Source organism: Fonsecaea erecta, assembly GCF_001651985.1.
Source record: "Fonsecaea erecta strain CBS 125763 chromosome Unknown Scaff1, whole genome shotgun sequence".
NCBI classification, from domain to species: Eukaryota; Fungi; Ascomycota; class Eurotiomycetes; order Chaetothyriales; family Herpotrichiellaceae; genus Fonsecaea; species Fonsecaea erecta.
In genome coordinates this window covers 174,128-201,161 of record NW_017387244.1, presented here as the reverse complement: position 1 = coordinate 201,161, position 27,034 = coordinate 174,128, and the positions used below count along the sequence as shown (strand labels likewise).

The 27,034-nt window shown below is 52.5% G+C and overlaps 10 protein-coding genes across 10 annotated transcripts; 6 read left to right on the top strand and 4 right to left on the bottom strand.

Moving 5' to 3' along the window:
- Window positions 1-201: 201 nt before the first annotated feature.
- On the top strand, window positions 202-1,943 carry AYL99_00062 (hypothetical protein; the record flags this gene model as incomplete). The annotated part of the gene is made up of 2 exons (XM_018831578.1): window positions 202-1,203; window positions 1,263-1,943. The coding sequence occupies 2 exons, from the start codon at window positions 202-204 to the stop codon at window positions 1,941-1,943; spliced, it is 1,683 nt and encodes a 560-aa protein (XP_018697457.1).
- A 1,683-nt stretch (window positions 1,944-3,626) lies between these two features.
- Window positions 3,627-4,448, bottom strand: AYL99_00061 (hypothetical protein; the record flags this gene model as incomplete). Its single annotated transcript, XM_018831577.1, has 1 exon — window positions 3,627-4,448. The coding sequence occupies one exon, from the start codon at window positions 4,446-4,448 to the stop codon at window positions 3,627-3,629; it is 822 nt and encodes a 273-aa protein (XP_018697456.1).
- A 1,987-nt stretch (window positions 4,449-6,435) lies between these two features.
- Window positions 6,436-8,391, bottom strand: AYL99_00060 (hypothetical protein; the record flags this gene model as incomplete). Its single annotated transcript, XM_018831576.1, has 1 exon — window positions 6,436-8,391. The coding sequence occupies one exon, from the start codon at window positions 8,389-8,391 to the stop codon at window positions 6,436-6,438; it is 1,956 nt and encodes a 651-aa protein (XP_018697455.1).
- A 643-nt stretch (window positions 8,392-9,034) lies between these two features.
- On the top strand, window positions 9,035-11,097 carry AYL99_00059 (poly(A)-specific ribonuclease; the record flags this gene model as incomplete). The annotated part of the gene is made up of 3 exons (XM_018831575.1): window positions 9,035-9,266; window positions 9,426-9,521; window positions 9,572-11,097. The coding sequence occupies 3 exons, from the start codon at window positions 9,035-9,037 to the stop codon at window positions 11,095-11,097; spliced, it is 1,854 nt and encodes a 617-aa protein (XP_018697454.1).
- Window positions 11,098-11,406: 309 nt separating this feature from the next.
- AYL99_00058 (hypothetical protein) lies at window positions 11,407-12,897 on the top strand (the record flags this gene model as incomplete). The annotated part of the gene is made up of 2 exons (XM_018831574.1): window positions 11,407-11,858; window positions 11,919-12,897. 2 exons carry the CDS (start codon window positions 11,407-11,409, stop codon window positions 12,895-12,897), a joined length of 1,431 nt encoding a protein of 476 aa, XP_018697453.1.
- Window positions 12,898-13,694: 797 nt separating this feature from the next.
- On the bottom strand, window positions 13,695-15,008 carry AYL99_00057 (hypothetical protein; the record flags this gene model as incomplete). Its single annotated transcript, XM_018831573.1, has 1 exon — window positions 13,695-15,008. One exon carries the CDS (start codon window positions 15,006-15,008, stop codon window positions 13,695-13,697), a length of 1,314 nt encoding a protein of 437 aa, XP_018697452.1.
- A 1,130-nt stretch (window positions 15,009-16,138) lies between these two features.
- Window positions 16,139-16,538, top strand: AYL99_00056 (60S ribosomal protein L43-B; the record flags this gene model as incomplete). The annotated part of the gene is made up of 3 exons (XM_018831572.1): window positions 16,139-16,157; window positions 16,212-16,407; window positions 16,475-16,538. The coding sequence occupies 3 exons, from the start codon at window positions 16,139-16,141 to the stop codon at window positions 16,536-16,538; spliced, it is 279 nt and encodes a 92-aa protein (XP_018697451.1).
- A 1,050-nt stretch (window positions 16,539-17,588) lies between these two features.
- AYL99_00055 (hypothetical protein) lies at window positions 17,589-19,584 on the top strand (the record flags this gene model as incomplete). The annotated part of the gene is made up of 2 exons (XM_018831571.1): window positions 17,589-17,901; window positions 17,960-19,584. 2 exons carry the CDS (start codon window positions 17,589-17,591, stop codon window positions 19,582-19,584), a joined length of 1,938 nt encoding a protein of 645 aa, XP_018697450.1.
- Window positions 19,585-21,656: 2,072 nt separating this feature from the next.
- On the bottom strand, window positions 21,657-23,319 carry AYL99_00054 (hypothetical protein; the record flags this gene model as incomplete). The annotated part of the gene is made up of 2 exons (XM_018831570.1): window positions 21,657-23,169; window positions 23,240-23,319. The coding sequence occupies 2 exons, from the start codon at window positions 23,317-23,319 to the stop codon at window positions 21,657-21,659; spliced, it is 1,593 nt and encodes a 530-aa protein (XP_018697449.1).
- Window positions 23,320-24,323: 1,004 nt separating this feature from the next.
- Window positions 24,324-25,969, top strand: AYL99_00053 (hypothetical protein; the record flags this gene model as incomplete). The annotated part of the gene is made up of 4 exons (XM_018831569.1): window positions 24,324-24,387; window positions 24,438-24,492; window positions 24,545-24,661; window positions 24,712-25,969. 4 exons carry the CDS (start codon window positions 24,324-24,326, stop codon window positions 25,967-25,969), a joined length of 1,494 nt encoding a protein of 497 aa, XP_018697448.1.
- Window positions 25,970-27,034: the final 1,065 nt, after the last annotated feature.

Genomic DNA, 27,034 nt, shown 5'->3' with positions numbered 1-27,034 from the left:
CTTGCGGAGCTTGACGCAGTTGTCAGATAAGGCTAGTGGTAAACACACAACCTCCGGGCCGGGAGTTTTTCCGGACATCACGTGAAAATGTTCACGACGTCAACGCGCCTCTACGCGCCGCTGTCTTCCATTCCTCATTCCTCCTCTATCCAACCCTCCAAAGCTCATGTCGATCTCTAGCCTGATCTCTAGCCTGTCACAATGGCTTCCGAACGTCGCAGCGGACAGGTCAAAGGCTTGCTTGAGCATTGCCTTGAGGCTTCCAAAAGACGTGACTACGCCACTGCCCTGACCTTTGTGGAACTCGCGCTGAAAGCCCGCGAGACTGACCGAAGTATATCTCTCATCAATATCTTGGACCACAGAGTCGCGGTCTATCTTCGAATGGACCGTCTGGATCAGGCTTTGAAAGACGCCAAAGCCATGATCCGACTTGATCCCGAGGACGCACGAGGCTACATTCGAAGTGGGATCACCGAACGACGCAAAAACAACAAGCTCGGTGCAATACGATTTTTTAAGCACGGTTTGAAGAAAGTCCCCAGCTCAGACGCAAATCACGCATTGCTCGCCAAGGAGATGGAGGAAACAGCCGAGCAGATGAGGATCGAAATCGTACACTCGCAAGCAAGAGACCCATTTAACGTCCTGCCGTTCGAGATAATCGAGATGATTCTTTCACTTCTCAGCTACCGCTCGAACATACATTTGCTCCGCGTCTCCAGGTCATGGAACAACATTGTGAGCAGTTCGCGCCCGTTGGTCGATACCTTGGCTTTTCCTGCACCCACCCGATCAATCACTACGAGAATGCTTAATGTTGCCCTCAAAAGGTGTCGAAGACTCAAGACAGCCATGATGCCTCCACTTTTACCCGATGTAGCGGGATACTTTTGCCAGGTACTGGCGCAAAGGGGACGCTTCCCAGCGCTGCAGTATTTCCACTGGAAGGGCGTCCCCAACTACGCAGACTGGCTGCCCGTGTGTCAATACGACCTGAGGGTCATCTTTATTGATAGCGAAATAACACCAATCAGCGTCGAGAGTATCGTCACTGTTCTACGCAAATGCCGGTCTCTACAAATGGCCACCTTCCGATACGTGTCAGGACGACATGATGGGCCCGTGTCTCTGCATAGTGACAGTCTCACAGCATTGAAATTCCATTGCATGGGATCCAGATTGGATAGCGGCCTGAAAACGGTAAGCAGAGAACGCCCTGGACATACGATCTTGTTATTTGCACTGACTACATTCCCTAGGCCGCCATCTCTTTTGAGTGCCCTCGGCTGCGGGTGTTGTCTTTGTTGCACGTCCCCACTGGTGTTCTTGACCTGAGCCATATGACGGAACTACGCGATCTCAAGGTTTTCGGGACTCGCATACACAGGATCAGCCTACCTACCTCGCTTCGACAGCTGCTGCTCGCCGAATGCTGCTTCCACGGCCAACTCTTCGACCCTGGTGAGCTTACCCCTCGATTCAACGAGCTTGTGGAACTCCAAATACTTGACTGTGGCGGGCCCATCAAATTCCTCTTCGACTGTATCCAAAAGACGATATCAGGAAAACTGTCGAAATTCGTGATCACCGTCAACGAAGAGGTCGCTCCGGACCTGATCACCATAATGAGCATGCCATGGTTTCAAACGGTGAAATCCCTTCAACTTTGCGATACCGACTTCATCAGTCCCCACGGCTTCCAACATATTAAGAAATGTCTAGCTCTAGAGGAACTTTATATCGAACGAGCTGGAAGCCTTGGGACGTTTGTGTCAGATCTGATCAGAGAGGCCGTCCACCTTCGCAGAGTCACTCTCGAAGAGTGTCCTAACGTTGCCAGGGACATCATTCCTTGGGCCAAAGAACGGGGCGTGGAGGTCAAGATCTCCCAGGCACGCACGCCTACAGCCAGTGGCCGCCGTATAGTCGAGATTCACTAAACTTTCGGGCAGCGGCATAAAAGACACGTTCTATACACGACTTTGGTTAAACACGACATTTCCTACCCACCAGCAACCTCTCTCCATTGCCTGTTGACACAGCCCTCCGAGAAATGCTCTTCCCACACACTCCATCAAACACTCTCTCGACGGAACCTTGCCAGATGCACGTGGCAGCTATTCAAGCGTCAGCTAAAACGTGCACAGCCGACAGTCTCTCGCCCCGCATCCTGATGCTGGGTAACCGTATCCGACCGGAAGTCAGCGACACTGGAGAACAACAAAGCGTGCCCTCACTTCGTTGCCCCGGTTGATCATAGGAGGAGGACGGGCGGATGCTCGATGTTAGGTACCGTCCGGTTGGGAATCGGCACTGGGCAATAATTGTTTCAACGTTGGACAAGAGCAGGGGGCGGAGCAAGGGACGTTTTATTGTGTGGTAGTTCATTGATACAAGCTTGCCCCCGTGTCGAAAGTCATATCAAACTCGACCGCTTCAAAGTCAGTCGAATCTTTGGCTTCTTCTCCTCCTCCTCCTCCTCCTCCTCCCACCCCCGCTCCTGCCCTGCATTTCTCTTCACCTATTCTCTGTCCCTCTTCTTTGCTTGTTTTTAACACTTCCTGTCTGTCTCTTCCTGTTGTCCCACCAACCATTGTGATTCGGTCCAACCTCCTCGGAGTGGAGGACCGGCTATTTACCTGGGAGCCGACAGGCCTTGCCCGTCCTCGGTGACATGACACAAGCAGCCCACAAATCAGTTTCCGCATCTGTCTCTTCCTGTTGTCCCACCAACCATTGTGATTCGGTCCAACCTCCTCGGACTGTGTGGTTGGTTGGCTGGCTGGGATGACCATATCCATCCAACCTTGTCCTTTATCCGATTAGATAGATCGAGTTATGTCTGGTCTTAGAAACGTGTTGGATATATTACGCTCGATGGAATACGTGCAACCGTGCTGTGGTCTAAACATACACCATCTAGATGCCGCCATGCTGTTACCTCTGGGCATTGGCTTTGACAAAACGTCTACCACCTCATCCTTTATCTGCATCTCCCTCTTTAAACTGACGCCCTTTTTCTGGTTGCCCAGTCCTTACGGCATTTAATGCTCCAACGCCGACTGTCCCAGAGAACAGAAAACTGTGTCCAAAATCGCCATCACCAGGCATTTGCCCGTCTTGCGACTGCAACCTCAAACTTCCTGGGTTCATGATCCCTCTCCACCTGGGAGCTCGTTCTGCTGATATTTGCAGAACATCAAAAGCGTCCGGCCAGAACTCGGAAGGTCTCGTGTTGGGATTGAAATCCCTTCTTGCCCAAGACCATGGCTATCGCTCTACTATTGTTGCCCATGCTGCGCTCGGTTACCACCGGTCATCCAGGCTCGGGAAAGTCCTCAAATCGTGTCTTTTCGTTGTCGTCTCCCGGGACTAGCGCATCAGTGTGCTGTTGACGCGATCATGGTGATCCTGTCTGGCGTATCCTCCTCTCATCTCCTGTCCAATGCGGGCCAACTAGAGCTGAAGCATTGCGACGCCAAGATCTGAAAAGTTCACATCGCAGCTTTAGCTCAGTCCATAACCTCCGGGCGCTGGAATTGAGGGAAGTGTCTGGATAATCGTAAACTCAACTGATCCACTTGTCCAACCCTCTAAGTTGCAAATACAGCGAGCGCATCGGATCATAAGATGTCCAAATCCTCGAATTCTGCAACCAGGCCATCCACGGTCTCCCAGTTGTGCCGGGGTTCGAACTCCATCGGTCTGCTTGCATAACATCCGACCCAGACCGTGCCCTTCTGGTGTTCCGGCCCACCACCAAAGAAGCCCATGATCTCACGCATCTTCCTCCAACCAGATGCAACGTCTTCCGGATTGCGTTCGCGTTGGTATCGTGGGTCCAGGTCCGAATACGGGTAATGTGGCTGTTCAAGGGAAGCAATATGATCCGGCAGTTTGTACCAAATCCAAAGAGACTCCTCGACGCGCTCGAGTTTGATGCGGAGGGAGTGCGAAGTGAGTGAGTAGGAACCATACGGTGTCGGTGGCGACGGCAAGCGTGCTGAAGAGGCCCAGTCGGCACCGCAAGGAGAAATTGCCACCACGGAAGCAGCATGAAGCTCCCCTTCTATCAGCTCGAGGCCAGCCTTGGCCCATTTCCCTGTCGCCAAAGCTTCGTTCCCCGGTCTTTGATATCGCGGCATTCGACGAGCGGCTGCCGTTGATGGCCTCGATGGATCAGGGAGCGAGCCGGCGAAAATGACGATGCCGGCTTGATCAAACTCCCTGGCGAAATCGGCGGACACAGTTACTTCCGCGAGAATGAAGGACTGGCGTAATCGTTTTAGGATCATGGGTGCAGTGGTGTCATCCGACGCTGAAGGTTTCCGCCAGATGCTTGTATTCGGCGGCGCCTTTAGTGAGAAGTACTCATGCAGGTCTTCGGGCTGTTCAAAGTTGGCCGGAACGTTGACCGCCACAAAGTCCTCGCAGGAAAGCTCCATTGCGTAGGACAAAGTCAGGCCTGAGCGCACCTGCTGGACGTCGGTATTGGAGTTGTCTGACTAAAATGCCCGCTCAAGGTTGGTCCTGAGAAAAGATGAAACGTCAGGGAATCGTGGTCTGTTTTCCCAATCGAGTCGTCAGCTCAGCGGTCGCACAGCAGAAAGTTGTTCGCAGACAGACTCACAATGACAGCTTCCCGCCAAAACGTGGTGTATCTGTGTAGAGAGGTAAATTTCAGCGACAGCCACGAACCATCTCACGAGAGAAAGAGAGTTGACAGCAGGATAAGGCAGCGACAGTTGACCCAAGCATTTTCAGAAACGGAGGAGCAGCATGTCGTGTTTTAAACTGGAGCAGCTGAATAGGAAGGCAATGGTGGAGGTCCAGTGGCATTAGGATGCGAGCACCTGTCTGTGAAAGGCCATTGCAAGGTTGTCAGTGGTGAAGGAGGGAACAGAGGTAGGAACGCTGGATGGATGTGGCCAAACTGCCAATATTGCTGGCGACCGGGGGACTCGTGTGCTAGGCTCAGCAGCGCTTGGACGAATCATGGGGCCCTTACGGATTTGACGGTCCAGTGGACCTGCAGAAGGGGGGAGGTATTGCCTCAGGGGAGAGCCACGAGCTGAAGAAAATACCTTGCTTGCATGTTAGATGGAGGGTTAGCCGTATGCCGATACGTCGCCACGCCCCGGCCGGCATCATCCTGACCAACCAATCACCAGCACTATCACCATATTCCAATATTAAGGGAACCGGGGAGTTGGGAACCCATGGACGCAACAAGGTTTCCGGGAGCCACACACACCGCCTCCGTCCAACATGGTGCGAAACCGAAAGCGGAAGATCGATCATTGATCGCGGAGAAGGCAAGGTGGCTGCAGGTACTCCATTGAAAGGGCAGTTTATAGCAGGATGTGTCCTCATGACCGAGACCGACCTCGTCTGAAAGTGGCCGTCGGTCAGTCAGCATCAGCAATAATCGGGGGCACCCTCCGGGCAGCAAAGGGGGTTTTGATAAGGCACGCGGCATGCATTGGGCCTGGCTCTAGTTGTCATCCCAGAATAATAAAGTGTGTGCCACATTGGGCCCTAAAGCTCTTTAGTCCTGGTATTGGTGACACGGCAGCTGACGGGGAGGGCCGTCTGAAGCGATGGGCTAGCGGTGCAGGCTGGCGGCTTCGAGAAGGAAATGATGTCTTCAACTTCCAGGGGGGAATTTCCCATCTGCACATGAAAATAAACAGACAATCTGCAGATCTAGACTGCGTTCGGTTACGGAGGAGACGACGATGACGGCGAGTGCAAGGACGAGGAGAATGGAGAATGGAGAATGGAGATGATGATGATGAGTGATGATGGCGATGGAAGGATGCCGGAAGGTTTCATGGTGATGGTGGAGGATGGATGAGATGACGCGAGGATCCGAGCGCAGCGCAGCGCAGTTTCAATCACTTTTTGGCACCGGAGGCTTCCACTTGCTTTGTCCGCCTGCACCAGATGATCTCTTCCTCCACCCCCACCACCACCACCACCACCACGACAACATCACCACAATCAACACCACCGTCTCATGATTTAAACTTGCAACTCCGTCACTCTACAGCCAATGTCTGCATCTTTTCCCTTTATCCTTCGGCTGTGCCACCTGGTCACATACAAGTGTGGTGTTCGGGTAAAAAGCCTGAGAAAAGCTTGTTGCTCTCGTTTCATTTGCCGCAATCGGTCTTAACATGTCTCAGATTCCTGTCGAGCTGAAATCTACCTCGTACACATAATAGTGCTTTCTCGGCTGAAAGGCTTGACGAAGGGGCCTTAGGCCCTGTCCACGAGATCTTGATCGATACAAATGTCAAGAGTGCGGACATAGTGAGGGGACAGTCTCAAATTTGCAAGTCACCAAGCTTCTCGGATCGGAAAGCGTGAAAATGGATCCTTGTCCATTGCACTGGGGACCACTATGCACACTGAGAGGCCATGGTTCTTTCATTTCTTCCCTTTCCCTTTCTTCTTCTTGTTGCTACCCCCCGCTGAGGCTGTAACAACTGTGGCGGCACCGGGCCTTGCGTCGACATCCAAAGATTCATCCACAGCGCCGCCCTGCGTTCGATCATCATTACCCCCTCCTCGCTTGCCTTTCTTCTTCCCCTTAGGAGGGCGATAATAGCTTCTGTCTCTCATGGGCAGCCACCGCTCAGGATCCGGTTTCTTGCTTTCATCATAGTCCCTCGGTAATCTCGATTTCCGAATACGCTTAGGTTTGAGGTTGCCACCCTCCGGAGCGCCCCGTTTCTTTGTCCGGCTCAATTGTGCTATTGTGAGAGCATTCGACGACTGCGGAATGCCCGTCTTCTCTAAGAGGTCGACGTCGATGTTGCGAATGAGCTCAGACGTGGCAGTCAGCTTATCGGTATCTGCTCCAGCCACAGCCTCGTCATCCCAGGCATGTGACGCCACGTAACCGGCGATTGTAGCCTTGTCATCTGGTTGTTGCTCGCGAAGCTTAGTAAAGATGTCGGATGCTAGCTTCGCATCCTCCTGATTTTGTGACTCCAAAAGTGACACCCCTGCAGCTCTGAGCAAAGTCGTTGGTGCATTGGATTTGGTCCGCCAATATAATGCGGCCTTGGCAAGTTCCTGCTTGACATGGTCTCTCTGACCCCGTGTCTTATACAAACATATCATAAGACTCACGAGCATAGGGTTGAATCTGACATCTTGCTCTCCCGAGACGGCAGAGTTCTCCAATCTCTTGAACAACGTCTCGACCAATTCGACTGCGGAGGTCGTGTTTCCGCTCATCACGTACAGTTGAACCAGGGTGACTATCAACCCAATGTCGTTTGGCCGTTTCTCAAGCACCGGCAATATCTTTCGGATGGCAGCCTTACCCGCTTCATTCTTGGCATAAGCCGCAGCATTGAAAAAGGATGCGAGCAGGACATCCGGTGAGAGTGAGGGAGAAATGCGATCCTTGATGGCCTTTGATGTAGATGAGACAACGCCATTGAATTTGAAAGTCTGCAGATCGATGGTAATTCTGTTGGATTCCAGAGGGACACTCTGATACGAGAAAAGCCTGTCATTCGGTGGGATGTTTGGAGTCGCATGGAAGGTCTTGTGGGCGACAAATGGATTGAACACAGACGTAGTCAGTAAAACATTGTTCTGGCCGACTTGACGGGTTGAAAGGTCTGAAGCGTCCGCGGCGTTGATTTCACCAGCCAGGCTCTCTGCTTCCACTGTTTTGCCCAAACATAGCAGCACGAACAACTGCTGGACAGAGATAGGGAGCAGCTCGTCGGCCTTTTGCTGGTCTGTAAGATCGTCCGAGTGCTTGCATAGTTCCTTTGCCCGCTTGAGGAGAACTTCGGCTTGGGCATATTCTCCTCTCGCAATGCTGCCACATGCGGCGTTATACGCAGTTTCAAAGGCTTCCAGATCCTCTCTCCCAACTCTTCGTATTGATTGTGGATTAGCGAGACCGAGCCATTGCGCCTGTGCATCAATAGCACCCTGGTTCACTTTTAAATCGTATTGCTCCGAATCGACCTCCTGGCGTTGCAATCGCTTGTAAAGTTCCGAAGGGATGCTCGGGTCTTCAAGACGGTATCGAGCTTGTGCCTCGATGTGTTGTGCCCCTCTCCCCTTGACCGTAGCTGCCAGCTCTGCAGCTTCTTTTAAACGGCCGGTCTTGTACAAAGCATACGCATATTCTAGTTCCACCTTCTTCTTCAACCCGGCTGTGTCTTCAATGAGTTTCACGGCATCCTCGTAACGATCGAGTTTCAACAGAGCCACAATTTTGACATGTTGGGTTTCCAAGTCAGGGCCCTTTGTGGACTTCAAGGCTTTATTGCATTCTGAGAGAATTTGCTCGTGGTCTTCGAGGGTCGACTTTTTGAGGAGGGAGGACAGAGTGGAGGGGAGTGAGGCGGACATGCCGCTGGTGGAAAACGGACGGGTCTGACCAAGTTATTGTCGCATGTCTCGCGATGATCACAAAGAGGACAGCAAGGAAAGAAGAAGAACGAAACGTCCTCTATTCAAGGTGCGGTGCTGAGTCGTGTCTAGAGACAGTGAAGACGATGTCGTGGGGCAGTTGGACAATATTGCACTGAAAGGGCAAAATGCAACCGAATTTTCCCCCACACAATCTTTCCTCGAGTCTCGCGATACTGAACTAATGATGTCGATGCGGCACCCTCCCGAGAAGATGAGCATACGTCTCCCTTGACAATGCCACATTAGCTATATTCGACGGATTGACTGCGTCTGAGAGATAGGCGGGTTAATGTCCAACGGAGGATGATGCTGTGACGAAGAGCCAGTGCACGGGAGCCGCCATTGCCTTTCCATGACTCGTACAAGTTCACAACACCTTCAGGGTGATTTGATTCTGTTTCCTTTCAACTCTTGCAGCAAACAAGCATCTTTGTCACCCGCACTGTTTGATCCTCCGTGAATGTGCACTTTCTTCCGCAACCTCTTCAGTCTCTACGGCAAATTTTCATGTCTTTCGTTCAAGCTGCCACGGTCCCCTGCCTCGCTGCCTTGTCCGGTATCTCAAACCTTGCCAACCGCCATGGATATCAACAGCGGCAATTTTTCAGAAGAAGTCATCAAGATAATTCAGCATATCGCCACCAGCCGTTTCATCGCCCTTGATCTGGAGTTCTCTGGTGTTGCTGGGAGGCGTGGGGGTAGTTCAGGCAAGCTTGATTTGCACGACTATTATCAAGATCTCAGATCGGCGGCACAGATGTATCAAATCTTGCAAGTTGGCTTGACTGTTGTCACTGAGGATATCGAGGAAGGTACGCGTTTTGGCTGTGCTACGGCGTCCATATCCCCGACTTTCATCCCCATGAGGGCGGTCATATGCGGTTCACAGATCCCTCATTTCTAACACCTTGTCTCCTGCAAGGATCACAACAAGTACAGCGCTTGCAGGTCATCCAAACTGACAGTACCAGGACGATATGAGGTTCGACCCTATAATTTTTATCTCAATCCACTACCCACAACGAAAGAATCAGTTTTTGCTCGAGTATGGTCGTATAATAGTGGTGGTACGATGCTGATATGCTTGCCGATACCCGCCAGTGGCTGATGTGAATAGCAATTTCTTTCCTGCTTCGCAATGGCTTCAACATCGATAAGCCCTTTCTACAGGGCATCCATTACCTTTCTCGGCAAGAGGAGGATCAAGTGCGCAAGAAACTGATCGAAGACGAACAGATGAGATCGAATATGCCAGACATGAAACTCAAGGAAGAAGATACGTTCCTGGTAGAACACGTCAGGCAGTCGATCGATGAGTGGCAAACCTTGGCCAAGGGCAAGCAGCAATCCTATCTCAATATCCCGAAAGAGGATGCCGAAGACCCCATACCTTCCGTCTTGAATCGCTATCAGGTTCGACTAACACATCAGATCGTTAGAAACGAATATCCGAACCTCAAGACGCAAGGAATGGGTCATTTTGTCCAGGTCACCAATCCGACCAGCAAACAACAAGCTAATGAGAAACGAGAGCGCGAGGAGAAACGTGAAGCAGACATAGCGAATGCTATTGGATTCCGTTGGATCTTGGAGGCCATTATCGGCGGCGACATCTCCAAACTTCCACACCTTTATGTGGTAGCTGGATTTCCGCCGGAAGATCAGCCCAAGGACGTCCAGGCTTTTCTCAACGAGCTCCAGAATAAACTGCGAAGCCAATCCCGAGCTCTTGTCGGCCACAACTGCTTAACAGATGTCATGAATTTGTACCGGTGTTTCGTTGGCGACCTCCCCGAGACAATACAAGATTTCAGCGCAAGGCTACGAGAGCTGTTCCCTGTCATCATTGACACCAAGTATGTCGCCGGCCTAGGCAACAAGCGGTGGGCCGACACATCCCTAAGAGCTGTGGAACGCGACTTGGATTCTGTGACGCTACCTGAGGTACATTTACCGCTCCACTTCGACCAATACGTTTACGCTGCCAGCTATCACGAGGCTGGGTATGATAGCTTTGTGACTGCCAAGATTGGGCTGAGGCTACCTACCAAATTGAGGAGAGAACAAAAAGATGTCGAATCTGTGGGCAAGGGCCCTGCTTTAATAATGGAAGAAGAGACCAGTGCTTTGTCGCCAAAAGACGCTGCTCAAACAACAACTGAAGCCCATGCAAGGCAGGATGGCCAGAAGCAAGGCATGACACAATCACTCGCCGACATGATCAAGGCCCCAGTAAGCACGGTCAAGTCTATGCTGACAGGAGTGCCAAGCACGGTCGACCAAGTTTCCACCGTGCATGCTGCAGGTGGGTCATCACACATGGAAGCAGATGAGAAAAGGGGCAGCGGCAGAGTTGTTGCAACGAGGGACAGAGTTAAGCCACATCCAGTATCCAACGACGAGCTCAAGAAACTGAGGGTTATATCAAAGAAAGCCAATATCTTTGATATGCTTGAAGACGACCCCACAGAAGCCTCAGAGGAGCAATTACAGACTAATGAACAGCAGAGGATTGCAAGCTTGGTGGAGGAAGGCCGACTGTTGCCGAGATGGGAGGAGGATGCGGAATTTTGGCAGCTCCTAAGCAACAAGTTGCAGGCAAACGCCACCCAACAAGGGATTTTGGATCTTACGAAGCATTGAATCTCATCAATAATTGCCTCGGGAGAGCGTTTGTACTTTATACTTGATACTGCCCGCGAGGTATTTGACTCGATATGGGAGGCGTGGAGGTGCTTACCACGTGACAGGTTGTCCTTCGGCGGCCTGGTGCCGAGGTTCAAGCGACCTCAACCTGTAACTCCAAGGTTTGTGACGAAACTCTGATGCGTTCAATCATTTCTCAACCCCGACGGTAGACTTGAACTTGCTCATCCTTCTAGAGGTTGCCAATTGAGGATTCTTAGCACATTCTTGGGGTCTCATTCGTTGCGTGTTCATATATCCATCACCATGTCAATAGGCACGGACTCTCAGTCAAGCTCCCGCGACCTCTCGTCGTCCATCTCGTCACTCAACCAGTCGAGCAAGCGGACGTCATCCGAGATCTCCAAAATCTACAAGCATGCCTCCCAGCTATTCCTCACTCGCAGACTGTTAGAGGCATACGAGGCCCTGCAGCCTGTTATTACCCCTCCAAGCCAGAAAAGACCGGGCGATAGCCCAGCCCTGGCTCCCATTGCGACTGCGACCACAAGCCAACGCATCAAGATCTGGAGCTTATACGTCACGCTCTTGAACTCGATTGTTGATCTTGGATACGAAGAAGGGAAACAACTCTTTGGGTCGAAGGAGTACAAAGATATTGTCAGGCACGTGCAGAATGGCGAGATATGGGAGCAGGTCGTCAAGGACGGGTATCAGGGCCGAGAGGGCTCGGTTGACGCCGAGGTTGTCTATAACTTGTATGGCAGTTCCTCCTAACTGGCTTTATGCTGCCTGCGGCATTGCTAACACTATCGAAGGTCAAATCTTCTCCTTGGACAAGCTGCAGACCAGAAACTCAACCAATCTCGTCTGGAAACCTACTTCTCGTCTTCTTCGCAACCGGATCTCGACCTCTCGACCCACCTCGACCACGCCTTGAGCAATGGCCATCACCAATCAACGGGAATGAATGGTGCTAATACTCCCAAAGATCTCACCTCGCGCATAAAAGTCCTCGAAATTTTCACGCTGCATGTGTTGCCTCGAAACGGTGAATGGGATTACGCGAAGAGTTTTATTTCCAACAGTGATATTTTGGACGAGGAAAGACGGGAAGCGTTTATGCAGACACTTCAAGAACTACAAGACGTAACAGAAAGAGAATCCAGCCTCGAAGTTGCGGATGAGGACGTCTTTGAGGATTCAGAGGAAGTGTTCGCAAAGCAAGAAGGAACTGGAGCCGCCGGTACCACCGAAGAGGCCGTTTCTCCCTCCCAAAGTGGCGCGTCCAAACACCAGCGTACCAGCAGCGAGGTTGACTACGGGATCGAAAGGGCACATCCCAACGGCGGTGCCCACGCAGCTGCAAGCAAGGACCCGACGCCAGCGATCGCATCTTCACCAATGACCAGCCTCCCTCCGCAACCCGTTCCAACTCCACGGTCTCCTCCACCGCCCGCTCCTCCAAGCTCTTCAATACACGGCCGCGCCCACTTCTCGCCTCCAGCACAAACTCCCCGTCGTCCTGCTACACGAAAGAATTCCAAATCCTCACAGAACACATTGACAGCACAAGCGCGTCAGCTGTTCCTCGCCCTCTCACATCTGGTCCGCAATCTCGCTACAACCCTTCAGAAGAACCCTACGGCAATGCTGCGATTCCTGCTTTTTGTTCTAGCGTTCATGATGGCATTTTCCCAGAAGCAAATTCGAGAGAAGACGCGAGCAGCGGCGAGGAGGGCGTGGGAGAAATTACGGGGAACTCTTGGGATGGGGGTCAAGGTTAGTTATATCTGACGAGCGGGCCCAAAAGGAGGAAGACTTGAAAGACCAAGGGATACACATATGTAATGGGAAACGAAAAGAGAGACGTGCCGCAGGTCAAGATTTTGAGACTTCAGCGGACGGTCCATAGGATTTTCGGACATGTTTTCAAGGATGATAATCCATATTGGGTGGCATCGTCCTCCTCTTTGTGGGCATTTAGCACATCCACCGTCATCGGCACGCGGGGCGTACATGCATATAGGATGGGGGCGGGATCCCGGATGAATCGCCTATCCAGGACAACATTGAGTGGATTTACCCAAAGCGTCGAATCCTTCGACGGGAGAAGGAAGAGAGGGGGCCATGGCTGAACAGGCCTGTGTCCTTCTTTGGCTTCCCCCTGTCCCATGTGCTGCCATAATGAGGCCACGGGGCTGGGGTCACACAACTGTGGAGGGACTGGTGTGTTTACTTTTTATACTGGACGAGGGATGGATGTTCTAAACGTACACGTTTTGGACCAGAAAAAAGAAACCATAATAACCCGCAAAAGCCAGCTCCCAGGTCCCAACAGATTCCAACAGATCCCAGATGGGAGTCCCCCTTCGTCATCATCCATGCTTGACTCCTGTGGCAAGCCACCCACACCATGTCCCGTACGTATCAACAGGTCTTCTTCTAATGCACCATTTCTTGCAGCACCACATTCGGCACGAATTAAAACTCGAAAGCTTCTAAATGCGTCAGCAGAGACTAAGACACGGAGCAGTAGTTGCAGCCCAAAGCGTCGTCCGAAATGTGTGTCCTCTGCACTCCTCCAGTCAGGCTTACTTGCTGCCCACATCCCCAATCTGCTGCACTCCGACCTTGACACCCGCTTTCTCCAGTCGCTCTAGATAGTCATCGCCCAAGCAACTCGGGGTTAGGAACCCTGAACCGTGACTCTTCTTGATTTCTTCTTCCTTTGTCAAAATCACCATGGCAGCTTCGCTCATCAACAAGGCCGTGAGAACATACATTCCGCCCTCGTATCGGAAATGAGCCATGGCTTTGCGGGGGTTCTTGGCGAGCTGTTCGGCGACGGCGACGGCGCGGAGTTCCAGGACATCGCCTTTGGTGGATTCTTTTGTCGGGCCAGAGCCGGGTTTGTAGGTTGCGAACAGTTTCAAGACAGCCCGCGTGGGGGGGAATGCGAGCAACAAGGCCAAGATGGTGATGGCGATGTGAATCAACACGCCGGCCACCGGGCTTGCCACAGCCATGTACTCCTCGTACGAGAAGTTGAAGCCGTAGAAGTAAGGCGTCAGCCCGGCAGACCGGTGGACGATGGCCTCATTGGGCTTGGCGGTGATGGAAGTTGTCAAGTGGCCCAGACGGGGATACTTCCAGACACCCGTGAGTTTCTGGAGACCCGTACGATGGTACGTGTTTGGCTCGGGGTTGCGGGGGTAGATGGTGTCCTTGGTGAACGGTCGCAGATGCGTAGGGGACAGCACAAAGGGATCGTTGAGGCACTGCTTCATCACCTTGGCCGGGTAGTGGTCAGCCAGTCCCAACCCCGTGGCCAGGGTGCCGCCACTGGGCCCCGAGGATTTCAACTCGTGCACCGCGGCGACCATGTCCATGACGCCGCAATCCCAGACTTTGCGGATCAAACGGGTAGCTATGTAGGCGATCAGGTCCGAGGGCGCGGACTCAACGCCCACCTCAGGGATCATGATGGCTCCAGTTTTCTTGGCGGTGTCTTCGTACTTGACAATGATATCGCGAACCCATGGTGTTTCGCCAGTTACGTCAAGGTAGTGCGTTCCTTGTTGGGCACATGCTTCAACCACAGGAGTCGAGTACAGATGATAAGGGCCCACGGTGTTGAGAAGCACTTTGGTCTTCTTGACCACAGGCGTCAATTCAGGGGTAGTCAGACTGGCGACAGTGATGATGTCGGGAGAGCCGCGCGTTGAGTTCAGCGACTTCAGCTCACTGACCAAGGATTGGAGTTTGGATTCATTGCGTCCAGCCACGGCCCATTTGATGTTGGTGGGGAGGTTGGTGGTGATGTACTCAGCGGTGAGTTTGCCAGTGTAGCCGGTGGCTCCCAGGAGGATTATGTCGTATTGGCGACTGGCAGCAGGAGCAGCCATTGTGAAGCAAGATGAGCTATCTGAATTGAAGGAAAAAGGAGGTAAGAGGACAGACACGCAGTCGTCACCAGTGGAAGAAGGAGAGGAAGAAGAAAAGGTGCCCTAAGGAACGTGGAGAAAAAAGAGACTATAAGAAGTGTAATCAAAATCAAACAGATTCTCGACAGCACCAGCAACGGTCAGCAGTTGAAGTCTGTGGATGGATACGGTGTAGAAATCAAGGCCAAGGTGTCGTCTTTTTTGGGGGGGAAGTTTGACAATAATGGACGAGAACGCGGACCCACGAGTCGACGACGCTAAAGACGCGAATGAGCTGAACCAACGTGCGAATAAAGACAAAAACGCACAGGTCGTTAAACAGAGACAGCCAGGGCCACCAAGTGTTGGCCCTGAGACGTGCAGCCGATAGTCGTGGGCGCCATTGGCTGCCTAGCCGAACACTAGCGGGATTGATTGAACGTGGCTGGAGGTGGGCGTCGTGTAGGCAGCGTAGGCACTCCGAACCCTAATAATCGTCAGGGGCGAGGATACCTATGAGTTAGCTATCTGCTGGACTGCGAGTGCACCAAGTAGGTCCTCCGTACCTGCCTCCAGTCACCCAGTAGGTAACCTAGTACTCCGGGAGGGTCCAAGGGGGCCGCTGCCGGGAGCCTCTCACTCCAAGCGGGAGCGATACGGAGTAGCGCCCCCAAAGGAAGGATATTTTTGGCACCGCCTCATAGGCTTGTCAGGAGGCAGAATGTCCGGGACCAATGCACATGCATCATAATTCAGACAAACTCTCCTGAACATCCATCCACACACAATAAAGCCTCCCCCGTATTACTAGTTATCAGGCACATGAAGCCCCGCCATGCAAAGGAAAGTGGAATGATGCGTGGCATGAACATTCGTTCCAGATATGGGCCTTGAATCCCAGGAGGCCCCGGCTGCCCCTTAAGCGCGCATTGACCTGAGGCTCGGGCTGACTCAGCGGGGTAAAATCACGTGACAACACTCACCTCGCGCCAAGCCGCCAAACCGCACTGTGAAATCCGCACTCGAACTTTTGCAACCGTGCAAATTGTGAAACTAGCAACGACATCTCCAGATCAACCTCCCAATTCAATCCTTCGTCGACAACCGCCAACATGACGAAGCGCACAAAGAGTAAGTCTCTTGTCTCCGCAGAATCCTGGCAGAGGCATGGCTGACCATCTGCAGAGGTCGGCGTGACCGGTAAATACGGCACTCGCTATGGTGCATCGCTCCGCAAACAAGTCAAGAAGATGGAAATCACCCAACACGCCCGATACATCTGTACCTTCTGCGGCAAGAACACCGTTAAGAGAGAGGCAGTCGGAATCTGGAAATGCAAGGGCTGCAAGAAGACAGTGGCTGGAGGCGCGTGGACAGTTTCGTAAGTCCAAGAGGAGGGCCACTCTGAACCACAAGTTGAAAACTTCTGACCTCTCGCGCCCTGCCAGAACCCCTGCTGCGGCTGCCACCAGATCAACCATTCGACGACTGAGGGAAATTGCGGAGGTGTAAAGCAATGTTTGGCATGGGCTCGGAGTTCTCATTCCCACGGATACTGAATTTTTCCACAAATTCTCAAGTAGCATCCCAGGCTTCGCCTGAGGAAAAAGAACGGTCTCGGTCGAGCAGGACATGCAGCTCCCGCGTCGATGAAAGCAAACGCTGCCTATCATGACCCAACGCGAATCGTTAGACCTCCAATCGAATGAACGAATGCAAAGACCAACGGGCTCACAATGCTGTCGGCCTGCTCTTTACTACCTTTTTGTCCCCTTGTTCTGTTTTCTGGGCCGCCTGCTCCGAGCAGTTGGTTTTGATTCGACCTCCAAGGCCACAAGATCGGCTCTGTTCGAATTCTTACGTTTATGGCTGAGCCCTACGACTCACGCATTCAGTCGACGGGGCAATTTACTCCTCCATGTCGTGCACCGGATGTTTACCGAAGACTGAATTAAAGGGATTTTATGGGGTGGCCCCTAAATCTCACGTCCTCGGCCGCCTGACGCCGGCTTCAGATTCACCGCCACTTGAAAGTTTGAACTGAGAGGTGTTGCTTCTTGAGACTACACTTGCACACTAACCCCCAGAGTCTGTGACCCCGCCCACCTGTTGACGACATTCCTTCCACACAGCGTCAGAAAAGCCAAAGGTGTGAACGCAGTTCTTCTTGTTGCCTGTGTCTTTAAATGCTCCTGTTTCTAGGGTTTAGGCACAAGCAGGCGTCATCTGCCATTGCAAATGATCCCAACCTCTGAGCTTACCCCATTTTGACCCAGAGTTCAACCGAGGGTTGTGCTGAGGCCGCCACCAAAGCTGTGCCTGCTGAGCGCAAAGCCCCGGAAGCCAGTCACATTCATCAACCAGCTCCAGGATGCCTATTTTGATTGGACCGCCAGAGCTGCCCCTTTCAGCGAGGCCCTTAAATCGGATCTACTCGCTCCACCCTGCACTGTCGCTTCTTTCCTCTTCTTGACACTTTAAAACACCACCAAACACCCCATCCTGTGCCTATGATCCTGCTGCTGCTTGACTTCCCTCGAAATCCTCCCGGCAATCTCCTGGATGTCAGATACTTGTATTGTCTGCTTAGGAGACTTGAGTGGCGGCGATGGCGAAGTTGCAGTTCCCTTTGCCAGTCCAGCTGCCGAGTCTCCACCCAGACTCGATGCCGCCGCCTCGAGGAAAACCGAAGCCGAACATGAGCCAAGCGTCACGACATTGACGGAGAAAGACTCGACCGAATTGATCGCCCACTTGAGACCGTGTGGGCACTACCTGCACAATGAATGTCTTACTCCATGGGTGGAAAGAGCTAACAGTTGCCCGATCTGTCGTGCCAGTTTCCATCTTGTTGAACTGATGCGTACGATCAACGGTATGTTTACTCACTTCAGTCTCAGTTCTCTTTGTACACCACGCTAACATGAGTACAGGTGATGTTATTTCTTCATACGCTGTCGAACACCGAACTCAGGTTGCTGACTTGGACCCTTCCATGTTTCTCGAAATCCCAGAAGAGGAGGATGAAGACCAGCCCTGTCAAGCCTGCGGCGAAGATGATAATGAAGACGTCCTGATGTACTGCGATGGCTGTCAGAAACTGTGGCATACTTATTGTGTCGACCTGCAAGAGGTGCCCTACGGCCACTGGTTTTGTGACAATTGCAGGGCACAACGAGATCTTGATCCCCGTGTAATTGTCCGGTCGGGGCGATCGAATCGGAGACGTACGCGGGGCCAGCAGCGCAGGCAACGAGGTCAGGAGTCAAGCTGGAATCAAGTTTGGCAGTCCGTTTGGTCACGCATCAATCTTGACCTTGACTTTCCTTATGAGGACGATGAATCATCGGCCAGATACCTGAGGCGCCACCGACAACGCACCCAGGCCGATAGGCAGGCCCATGACGCTTGGTTGCGCCGGATGCAGGTTGCTGAACTTCACGGGGCTGGGAATCGCTTCAGAGAAACCGAACCAGCGCTTCCCAGCAGCCCCGGAGGCGAGTCGACACCAAGGAACCGGCGGGCTAGAGCGTCGCCGCTTCCACAAGCCGAGAGCACAGATGAACTCCTAGCGTGGCATGCTTTTGACCAAGCTCGAGCCTCGTCGAACGAACCCAGTGCGACGCGCAAAAGAAAGCGGAAATCCCCAACTTCATCTCCAGCAGAACCCGAGAATGAACCATCATCTGCGAACAAACGTCGACGACCCAGCGTGTCCGGCCGCACATCTTCTGAGGGTAATGCTGTTACTATCACCAGCGTTCGGCGACGTCAGCCTTTACGCATCGCCAGCCCCATTCCGAGACGACAACCTCACTTAGAACCAGCGGGGCCCAGCTTTCTTCAGTCCCTGCTACAAGAGGTTGAAGATGCTGGTTCCGGCACGCATAGCATCAATCTCCACCGTCCTTCTCCTCGTCCTGCAGCAAGTCCGCCTGCGGACCAAAGTTCCCCTCGGCCCTCTTCACCTGCCTTGTCACCCTTACCTTCGAACCATTCTTCGCCTAGAGCAATGTCAGCTACTCCACCTCCGCCTCCTGGAGGGCTCAGACCCGGCTCACCTGCTGGCTTGTCTTCGAGCATACAGCCTGTCTTCCCATCTACCGACTACTCGCCTCACCCATCTACCTCACCAGAGCCGAAGCAGGCAGAGACGAATGCCCCCCGGTTTAACGGGCCGAGGGTCCCTCCACTTCCTCCGACATCTACACCGTTGGCACAGCCAAGACCTCGAAGTCGAGTACCGCGCATTCTTGAAAACGGACAGGATTCGACCCTGAAGGCGCGCTCGACGGAGGCTTCGCCTAACCGCGCCACCATGTCCCTGACTGCAAAATCCGACGTGCAAAAGCTCGTTGCAAGCGCTCTCAAACCACATTATAATGACCAAACCATTACGAAAGACGAATACACGACGATCAACCGCGACATTTCTCGGATGCTGTATGATAAGATTGGTGATTTCGAGGCTCTTGATGTAGACGACAAGGCAAAATGGGAGAAGATCGCCGGTGATGAGGTCAACAAGGCTGTGAGTGCGCTCAAAGCTCAGGGGTGAAGAAGAATACTTGGTCGGTTGTTTATGATTATTCTCTTGTGCACGAAAGCGGATTTGAGTTTAGGGTTCAAGCGACGAGTTTCATGATGTTATGATTTAGCGTGGGCGGGCATTTGGAAAGGAGCGGCAGACACCGCGGTAGTCGAGCTCCAAGGGCCCGTCTATGAGCGTGGCGGGTTGACTTTTCCGGTGAGCTTGAGCGCCGGCGGTGGTGGTTTCCTGTCGATGCATTGTAGGAGGGGATAAAGCTTCAACAGACTTAGGCATTCGGGGCGGAGGGGAGCGAAGAGAAAAGGATTGTACCAAATACCCGGATGCATGAGAGAAATGCGAATGGGTGTTATCATACATGACAGTCTGGGATATACGTACAACCACGATTTCTTGCGGTTGTCCAGACGTCAAGGGCGAAAGAGATGTACAATACAAGGACAAAGGGCATTTAGGCATTGAATCCAAGCATCGTGGCCGCTCTTTGGGGACACAGTTTCTGTTCACATGTGCCCTCAACCTGGTCCGAGATCCGAGGGACCCTCGTGATTCTCAGTGCCTTTCCACTCATTCTGATCACGTCCAAAGCACAAGTTGGCATCGGTATTGCTTTTCGCAGAGAGGCAACCCAAGTCAAGAGTAGCCAGCCCAGCTGCCCAGCAACCTCAACGCGCCTGACAAAGCCCAGCATAGCGGGATATCAAGACCCGAGCAGGGTTTATTAGGGCTTGTGCGAGTACGGCGTTGCTGGTTGCCTTTCTTGCTTATTGCTCGACGTCCGATCAACGTTCGCCAATCGAAACGAGCGAGAAGGTGCTGGTCATATGAGCACATCACTCTCCACGCCCGGCGCCTAAGGTATCCATCCTTTCAAAGCGCGGGCGGCAAGGACGACGGCATACGCTCGTACAAGTGGGTGGAACTTTTGATTGCAAGTTGCAGCCTTGTCGTTTTGATTCGATATAGGTCAGTAGTTCATTCATCAAAATGCTAGATTGCCACACAGGGGCGTTGATGTGGGAGCAGCGAGTGATTGGGCATTGGGGAGGGCACCCAATGGAATCCATCAAGTATGTTCCCGTCCATGACTCCTCCGGTAAGTCGAAGGGTGCCTGTTCTTCGAGGGAAGGGGAGAAATCTCGATAAAGGCGCTTCACGTGTATATGGAAGTGGGAAGTTCGGCAGTTAATGTCGAAAATCGTCGGTTGGCGTGGCGGCTTCTCGCTGGGCCATCGTGCTCGGTGACTCAGTGTTTTCTGTGCCAGTCTTTGTCATTCACGTCAACTTTGATCAAGCTGAGTTGACGCTCTAGGGAGAATGCCCAACGAGGCCGGCGCTAGCTGTTAGCTGAGGTTCAGCCAGGTTATTGGATGTGCCGTTAGGCTGGTGGGCATAGATAGATGTTCTCTACCTGGCTCTCCATGGTGAAAATATGACCAGGATGAGCTGCGTGGTTTCGCGGACGCAGCTGAAAGCACTGTCGCAGCGGTACACATAAGGCGAAGATGGCTCTCTTCTAAAATGGGGTTCTTTATCCTGATCAGCCCGGGTGATGCTGGTACTCGAGGAAGGGCCAGAAGGAGGCACACTCAGAAAGGGACTTCGAGGAGCCAGGGCTAATACAGTGCCAGCACCAGATGGACACAAGCACGGGCTGTAACACTCTCAATCGCAGGAGCCGCAATTGAAGGACTGCAACCGATTTGTACGGTGCCAGTCAACCTGTTATCCTAACATCTGTTACATTAGTCCTCGTATGAATTCGGTACAGTCATTTCCGAAAAAACCAAGTGCCGTAGAGTTGGCTCAAGCTCTTGATACATGGTGAACCGACATGCCTTTTCCTCGTGCAGATCATGCCGCAATACATTTCCAGGCCGCGATTGTATATAGTACAAGGGAGACAAACAATGTAAGGACATAAACAGAAGCAGTACATAGGAGACCAAAGGGCGGCTGATGGAAGGAATTTGCCCGACGGGTATGCGAGCACCGCCTATAGCCCCTTCGAGGCGATCGCACACAGCAGAGATAGGAAAACGAGGACGGAGTTCTGTGCAGTCTCGATGCTTGACATGGAACTATGGAGGAGACAAAGGTGAAGGCGATATGCCCCGTGCCTGCATTGCGTGCGCAATGATGTCCTCTGTGGTCGTTGAAGGCCCCAGGCTCAGCAACGGCAAAGACGGTGCAGGGATAGGGATGGCTGAAAGGCTTCGCTGCGTCAGATCTCTCGACTCTGCGAGACTTGCTTGCATTGATTGTTCGTCGGCAAATGTACGATGCTTCGCAAAATCTGCCGCTGAGGAGTCGTTGAACCACTTCTCCAAGAAGACATGCTCTAAATCCTCATCATCGACTTCTTCGTAATGTGTCTCAGTGAGTGAAGTGTACTCGCCGAGGAGTCGAGGCAGAAATCGTAATCGGTGCAGCAGCCATGCATTGATGAAGTCGCTAGGGTCTGCTGGTGTCATGTCTGGCCCCCGGAGGTGGTCTATCAATCTGATTTTGCGATGCAGCATCTCTTTATAGAACCGACTTTGCATCTCTTTTCGGGGACTGGGAGAAATGGGCTGTCTTAGCAGTATCTCTCGCTCGAGATACTTTATGGCGCCTTCATCCTCGTCCGGCTCACGCCCAGAAGTTTCGTTTGAGACTGCTAGAGCTTCGTCGTCTGACATGAGCTGCTTCAAAGCCTCCACGCCCAGGTCCGCATATTCTAGCTCGTCAAGCAGCGCCTCTTCATGTGGTTCGAAAGAACTTAGAAAACGCAACGAGTCCTCGTCTAAGCTGAGACCGAAGTGAGCTCTTGACTTCTGCTCTTCGAGTAGTTCTCTCTGTTCGCCGCGGAGATCGCAGAGTTGTTCAAGTATCATTTCTCGATCGCCTATCATTGACAAGTATCGAATATCTTCTGGGGAATGCTCGTCATGTTCCTCTTCCAAGTCTTCTTGTTCGTCTGCCAGGCTCACAATAGTATTTGACTCTGGGAAAGCTGAGTCGTCTGCATTCGTCTGCAGGAACCCATCTAAACGTCTCCCAGAGTGAAAGAGAGATTGGATGATAGTGTTTTCCAGATAAGCACATCGTGCCTCTTCTGCCCGGAAAGAGGCAAATGGGCCCTTGCGGAATAGATCGAATGTGCGGTGGATATCACCAAGCTGGACCGTGAACTGCTCGGGTAAATCCACCGATTTTATATGGTCGGTCACTTGACGTAGAAGCCCCTGTAACGAGTTGACTACGTCCTCCGTCTGCGTGAACATGGGAGCCCTCATAGTGTTCAACTCAAAGATCTGGTTCAGAACTTGTGCATTGACGTCTCGGTATTTTCGCAATATGGCGATACAATCGACCACGCGAGGGCTCCCCGCGACTGCTTCTTCCTGAACGTTACCATCTCGCATTGCCTCCAGCTCTTGTTCTTGCTCTGTCACACCATGAGACGTGGCTTTGGAGGAGGACGGGAGACCACCTGCTTCACCACTAGCCTGATTCTCTGGGAGCTTTGAGAGATATGACCATTTCTCCACGCGTCTACGCCATGAGCGCGCCCGGGGACCGGAAGAAGGCTCTTTGGGGTCGGCGCCATCTCTATAAATTCAGCTATCAGCATTGCCAGTTCGGCGAAGATACACAAGCGAGACTGAATTGGAGGACTGACGTTTCATGAGTAGATTTAGAGCGTGGAAAAAGTCGATTCTTCAACCGGGCACCGATCAGGAGACTCAGAGTCGAATGCATTCATGCTCACCACGCTGGGTATCAAATGTAGCTGGGGGGACGGATAAGAGGCTGAAGCACAATGCTGTCAGCCGAGGAGGGAGCCAGCCCCATACTTGTACCGCCAGAGAAGGGACATAGAAGACCTATTCTTACCCTAGCCCTCAGCAAGAGGCTGCACAACGACCCCCTGGCGATCCAAACCGGTCGACATCCTGCCCAACGACCAGTCACTCCTGCACGAACAGCACAGTCACAGTGTCCTGGGGCTGGGTCGATATCCATGGGAACGAGGGGGCGTGTGGTTGGCGGCAACAATGGACACTCAGGTTATGCATATCGCGTATCACCACCCGGAGCGCCGCCTGGGGCCACCATCCCTGTGAGTACTGTAGCGGCCTGGTGGCGGCAACAAAGTTGTCTACGCAGTACCTACTGTAACTAGGTAGGTTAGCGGGTTAAGTAGGGGGCATGCCCAGAACCCTAGGCATCAGGCCAGGCATCGAGCTACAGTACTAGGCTAGGGAGGGAAGGGCGGGAGGGAAAGAGGTGGGTGCCCGGACCGGCGGCAACTAACTACCTACCAGTCAAAATCTCCTCGTCTTTACAACTCTGTTACAGACTCAATACCACCAAAACATGAACCTACCATTTGTGCCTCAGGCATCCCTCCCATCGCCCTAGCTCACCACACTTGTCCAGCCCGGCAAATGAGAAGACTGCTAACCCGCAGCCATGGCTGAACCATCTGCACTCTTAAGCCCAGTCAACGCGAGCTCGTCGAGTGCCATATGCAGCTCTGGCTTCAGAGGGATATGCCACCACTCGTCCAAAGACATGCTCCTTACCAGACTCGCCTGGTCTGGACCAGCAACCTAGGTCTCCCAAGTCTCAAGGATGGCTCCAGACCTGGTGACCAGGTATATAGTGGGCATGGAGCCCCGCCTCCACAAGGACATGTTCTTGACCTGAATGTGGTTTGATTGTATACCTTCCTGCTTCCTGGGTTGGTGAGGTGATCCATCATGCCCGAGCAGCCCAAATCCTTGCCCTTTCGGGATGACAGACGCAGTATTGGCCGAGCTGCTGGTAAGGTCCTGCCCCTGCTACAAGAAGATGGTCAATTTACTCTAGAGAAGGGCGAAACAACGACGATTCAAGGATTGATAGACAGATTCCCGCGCAGAGACGCTCGTAAGGTCTCCTGACATAAAGTGGTCCGCAGCTCCTAATCTCATGTTTCCAGTGATGCTCCTCGCTCTACGCCGCGTATTGCAACTCAAGCAGCACAACCAGGATATGCCGCTACCAACCAACGTCAACCCCCTTCAACTGCGACCAATCCAGTATTCCCTCAGGAGAGGTAAGTCCTGCGAGGAGCTTCCTGGCTTTTCGTGCTGAGCCCGAGGACAGAATTACACAGAGCTATCAAATTGCTCCTGGGGAACAACCAAGTTCTCGAGTCACCCTTTCAACCACACCAGGGACATTAGGGTTTGACAGCAGTCTCGAGTTGCCGCTTCAAACTTTCGCAAATATCCCGAGAGGCGATTTTGTTAATGTCGTAAAACATCTTCGGACGAATTCCTCAGTTCTTAGACAAGACGCACAACCTCTTCTGGGAGAAGCGAGTCACGCTTATCAGTCCATGAGCCGTGGGACTAAGGTGCAATCCAACGGCAGAAGGATGTACGGTGATAGTTGCGTTCAACAATACGTGATTCTTACGCAATTACACCAGCGACTCCAGAAACTGGTCGAAGCACAACATTCCAAGAAAGTGACGGCCAGAGAGTTGGCCGAGGTTACCAACCGCTACTTGGACCAGCTCCTTGACGAAGCGTCTCCTGCGAGGAAACAGCTCGTTGAAGAGTTCGACAAAATGAGTGCACATGTCCAGAGACAAGTGCACAGTACTCCCGCTACCAGTCCCCAGCAAACTCAGACGCAGATGAGAACGAACAATCAAGCTCAGCAGAGTGTCCTCCCTTTCCAGAACTCTTCGGAAATCTCCCACCCAAGCCTTGGGGCCTTGAATCTGCCTAGTCCGTCAGGAGGTGATATTGGGCAACAGGGTCTTACAACCGAAATTTCGCGAGGCGAGAATAAACCCAGATTGGACAGTTCGTTTTGTCTCAGAACCTCGGCCTTCTATGAACCGGGGCGCGTGTTTGCCGTTTTGTGGCATGAACCCTACAGCAACATCCCTGGAAAAGCCGGGAACGAGTCACGAAACACCTACGTGAGCGACAACGTGAGCTATAGCAATCGTTTTGCGGAGGGCATCTACAGTTCAATCCGCAGAATGGTTGTCGTCCGACAGGACCACGGCTGCAGTATTTGCATTCAAATCAATTCCTATGGCCAAAGAGGATTGGCCAAATTTAAAGGATCGCCCCGAGATATCGAGGCCCATTCCATTATCCATATGGAGGACACACTGCCTCAACAGCAACCCAGCGAACCGACAACCAACAAAAGACCCATCGCAGTCAAGAAAACAAGCCCAGGTAATAGGGGTCTAAATGAGTGGAGCCGTCTCTGCTACTCTCAACCGCGTACGGTACAACACACGGTCAAGGCCCAGGACATCGGGTTGGTGACCAAAGAGTGTCTACCCTACCTGAAGCAATACTTCCAGCAGGCCAACGCACTCCCTCCGGGGAATTGAGACGTTTCCATGACACGGTTTTCGCGGTGAGCGACACCTTCCAAATACGTTACTGAATCTGCCTCAAACCGATCTTTCCTGAACAACAGACCACTTACGTTCCCAATCACAAACTTTGGCGTTGACCAAGATTTATTGGTTATGATGGAGCTTGGCTTTTGAGGATCTCTTTAACGAACGAGTTTGTTTCATCCTACGAAGCATTGCGTCTTTCTGCCTTGAAGTCTGTGTATTTTCTTGACTGTTTCGCTACAGATGAGATGATTGACGACCATGGCCTTTGCAAGGGCTTTCAACGATGTGATTTCGTTCCCGCCTCTACATTGGACCATGTCGTTCTGGTGTTTGTTTTGCTTCGTTCATGTCGAAACCATATTTGGGAAATTCGTCCTCTCTCCGTTAGAAGGGGATTGGATCCCGGCTCTGCTTGTTGCAGGCTATTACGAATTTACGAATACAAATTTCATAGCACTATCGAAGCCACTCTTCACAAGAGGCGATGCAGACTCGGACCTCCGCTACGGGCGGTTGACTATGTGTGTCAGCTTGTGCTCGCTCAGTTCCTCTGCCTCCTGACCGCGCTCGCTCCAATGCCTCGCTTGAGCTCGGGGCCCTTTGAACCGCAGAGCCTCACTAGCCTCACTCGAAGTGCCGGTAAATAGGAAACTTACCGCTCAACCGCCGGTAGAGAGAGGGAGATGTGGAAGACGGAGTCGTTCCCACGGAATCACAGAACAGACTAATCACCCGCCAATGCAATTCACCGTGTGCTGTCTGCATCGTGCATGGCTAACCTGGAGAAGGTCGCCGCGACCTCCGATCCAGCTGATCATCAGCGCTTGGATGCTTGGTGACTTGGACTCGAAACAGCAAAATGCTTCGTTTCGATGGCATGTGCCACGAACCTGAGTTCGCAGCCTGCATCCCCCCCTGCTCCTCACTGTCCGTTGTGCACTGCTACCGGCGAGCCTATTGGCGCAAGCCCAAGCAAATCTTGCGCTAGCTGGAGTTTCTTCTCCTTGAGAATAGCTAGACTCCGGCTGGGCTTACTGGTTTGCAGAGGGG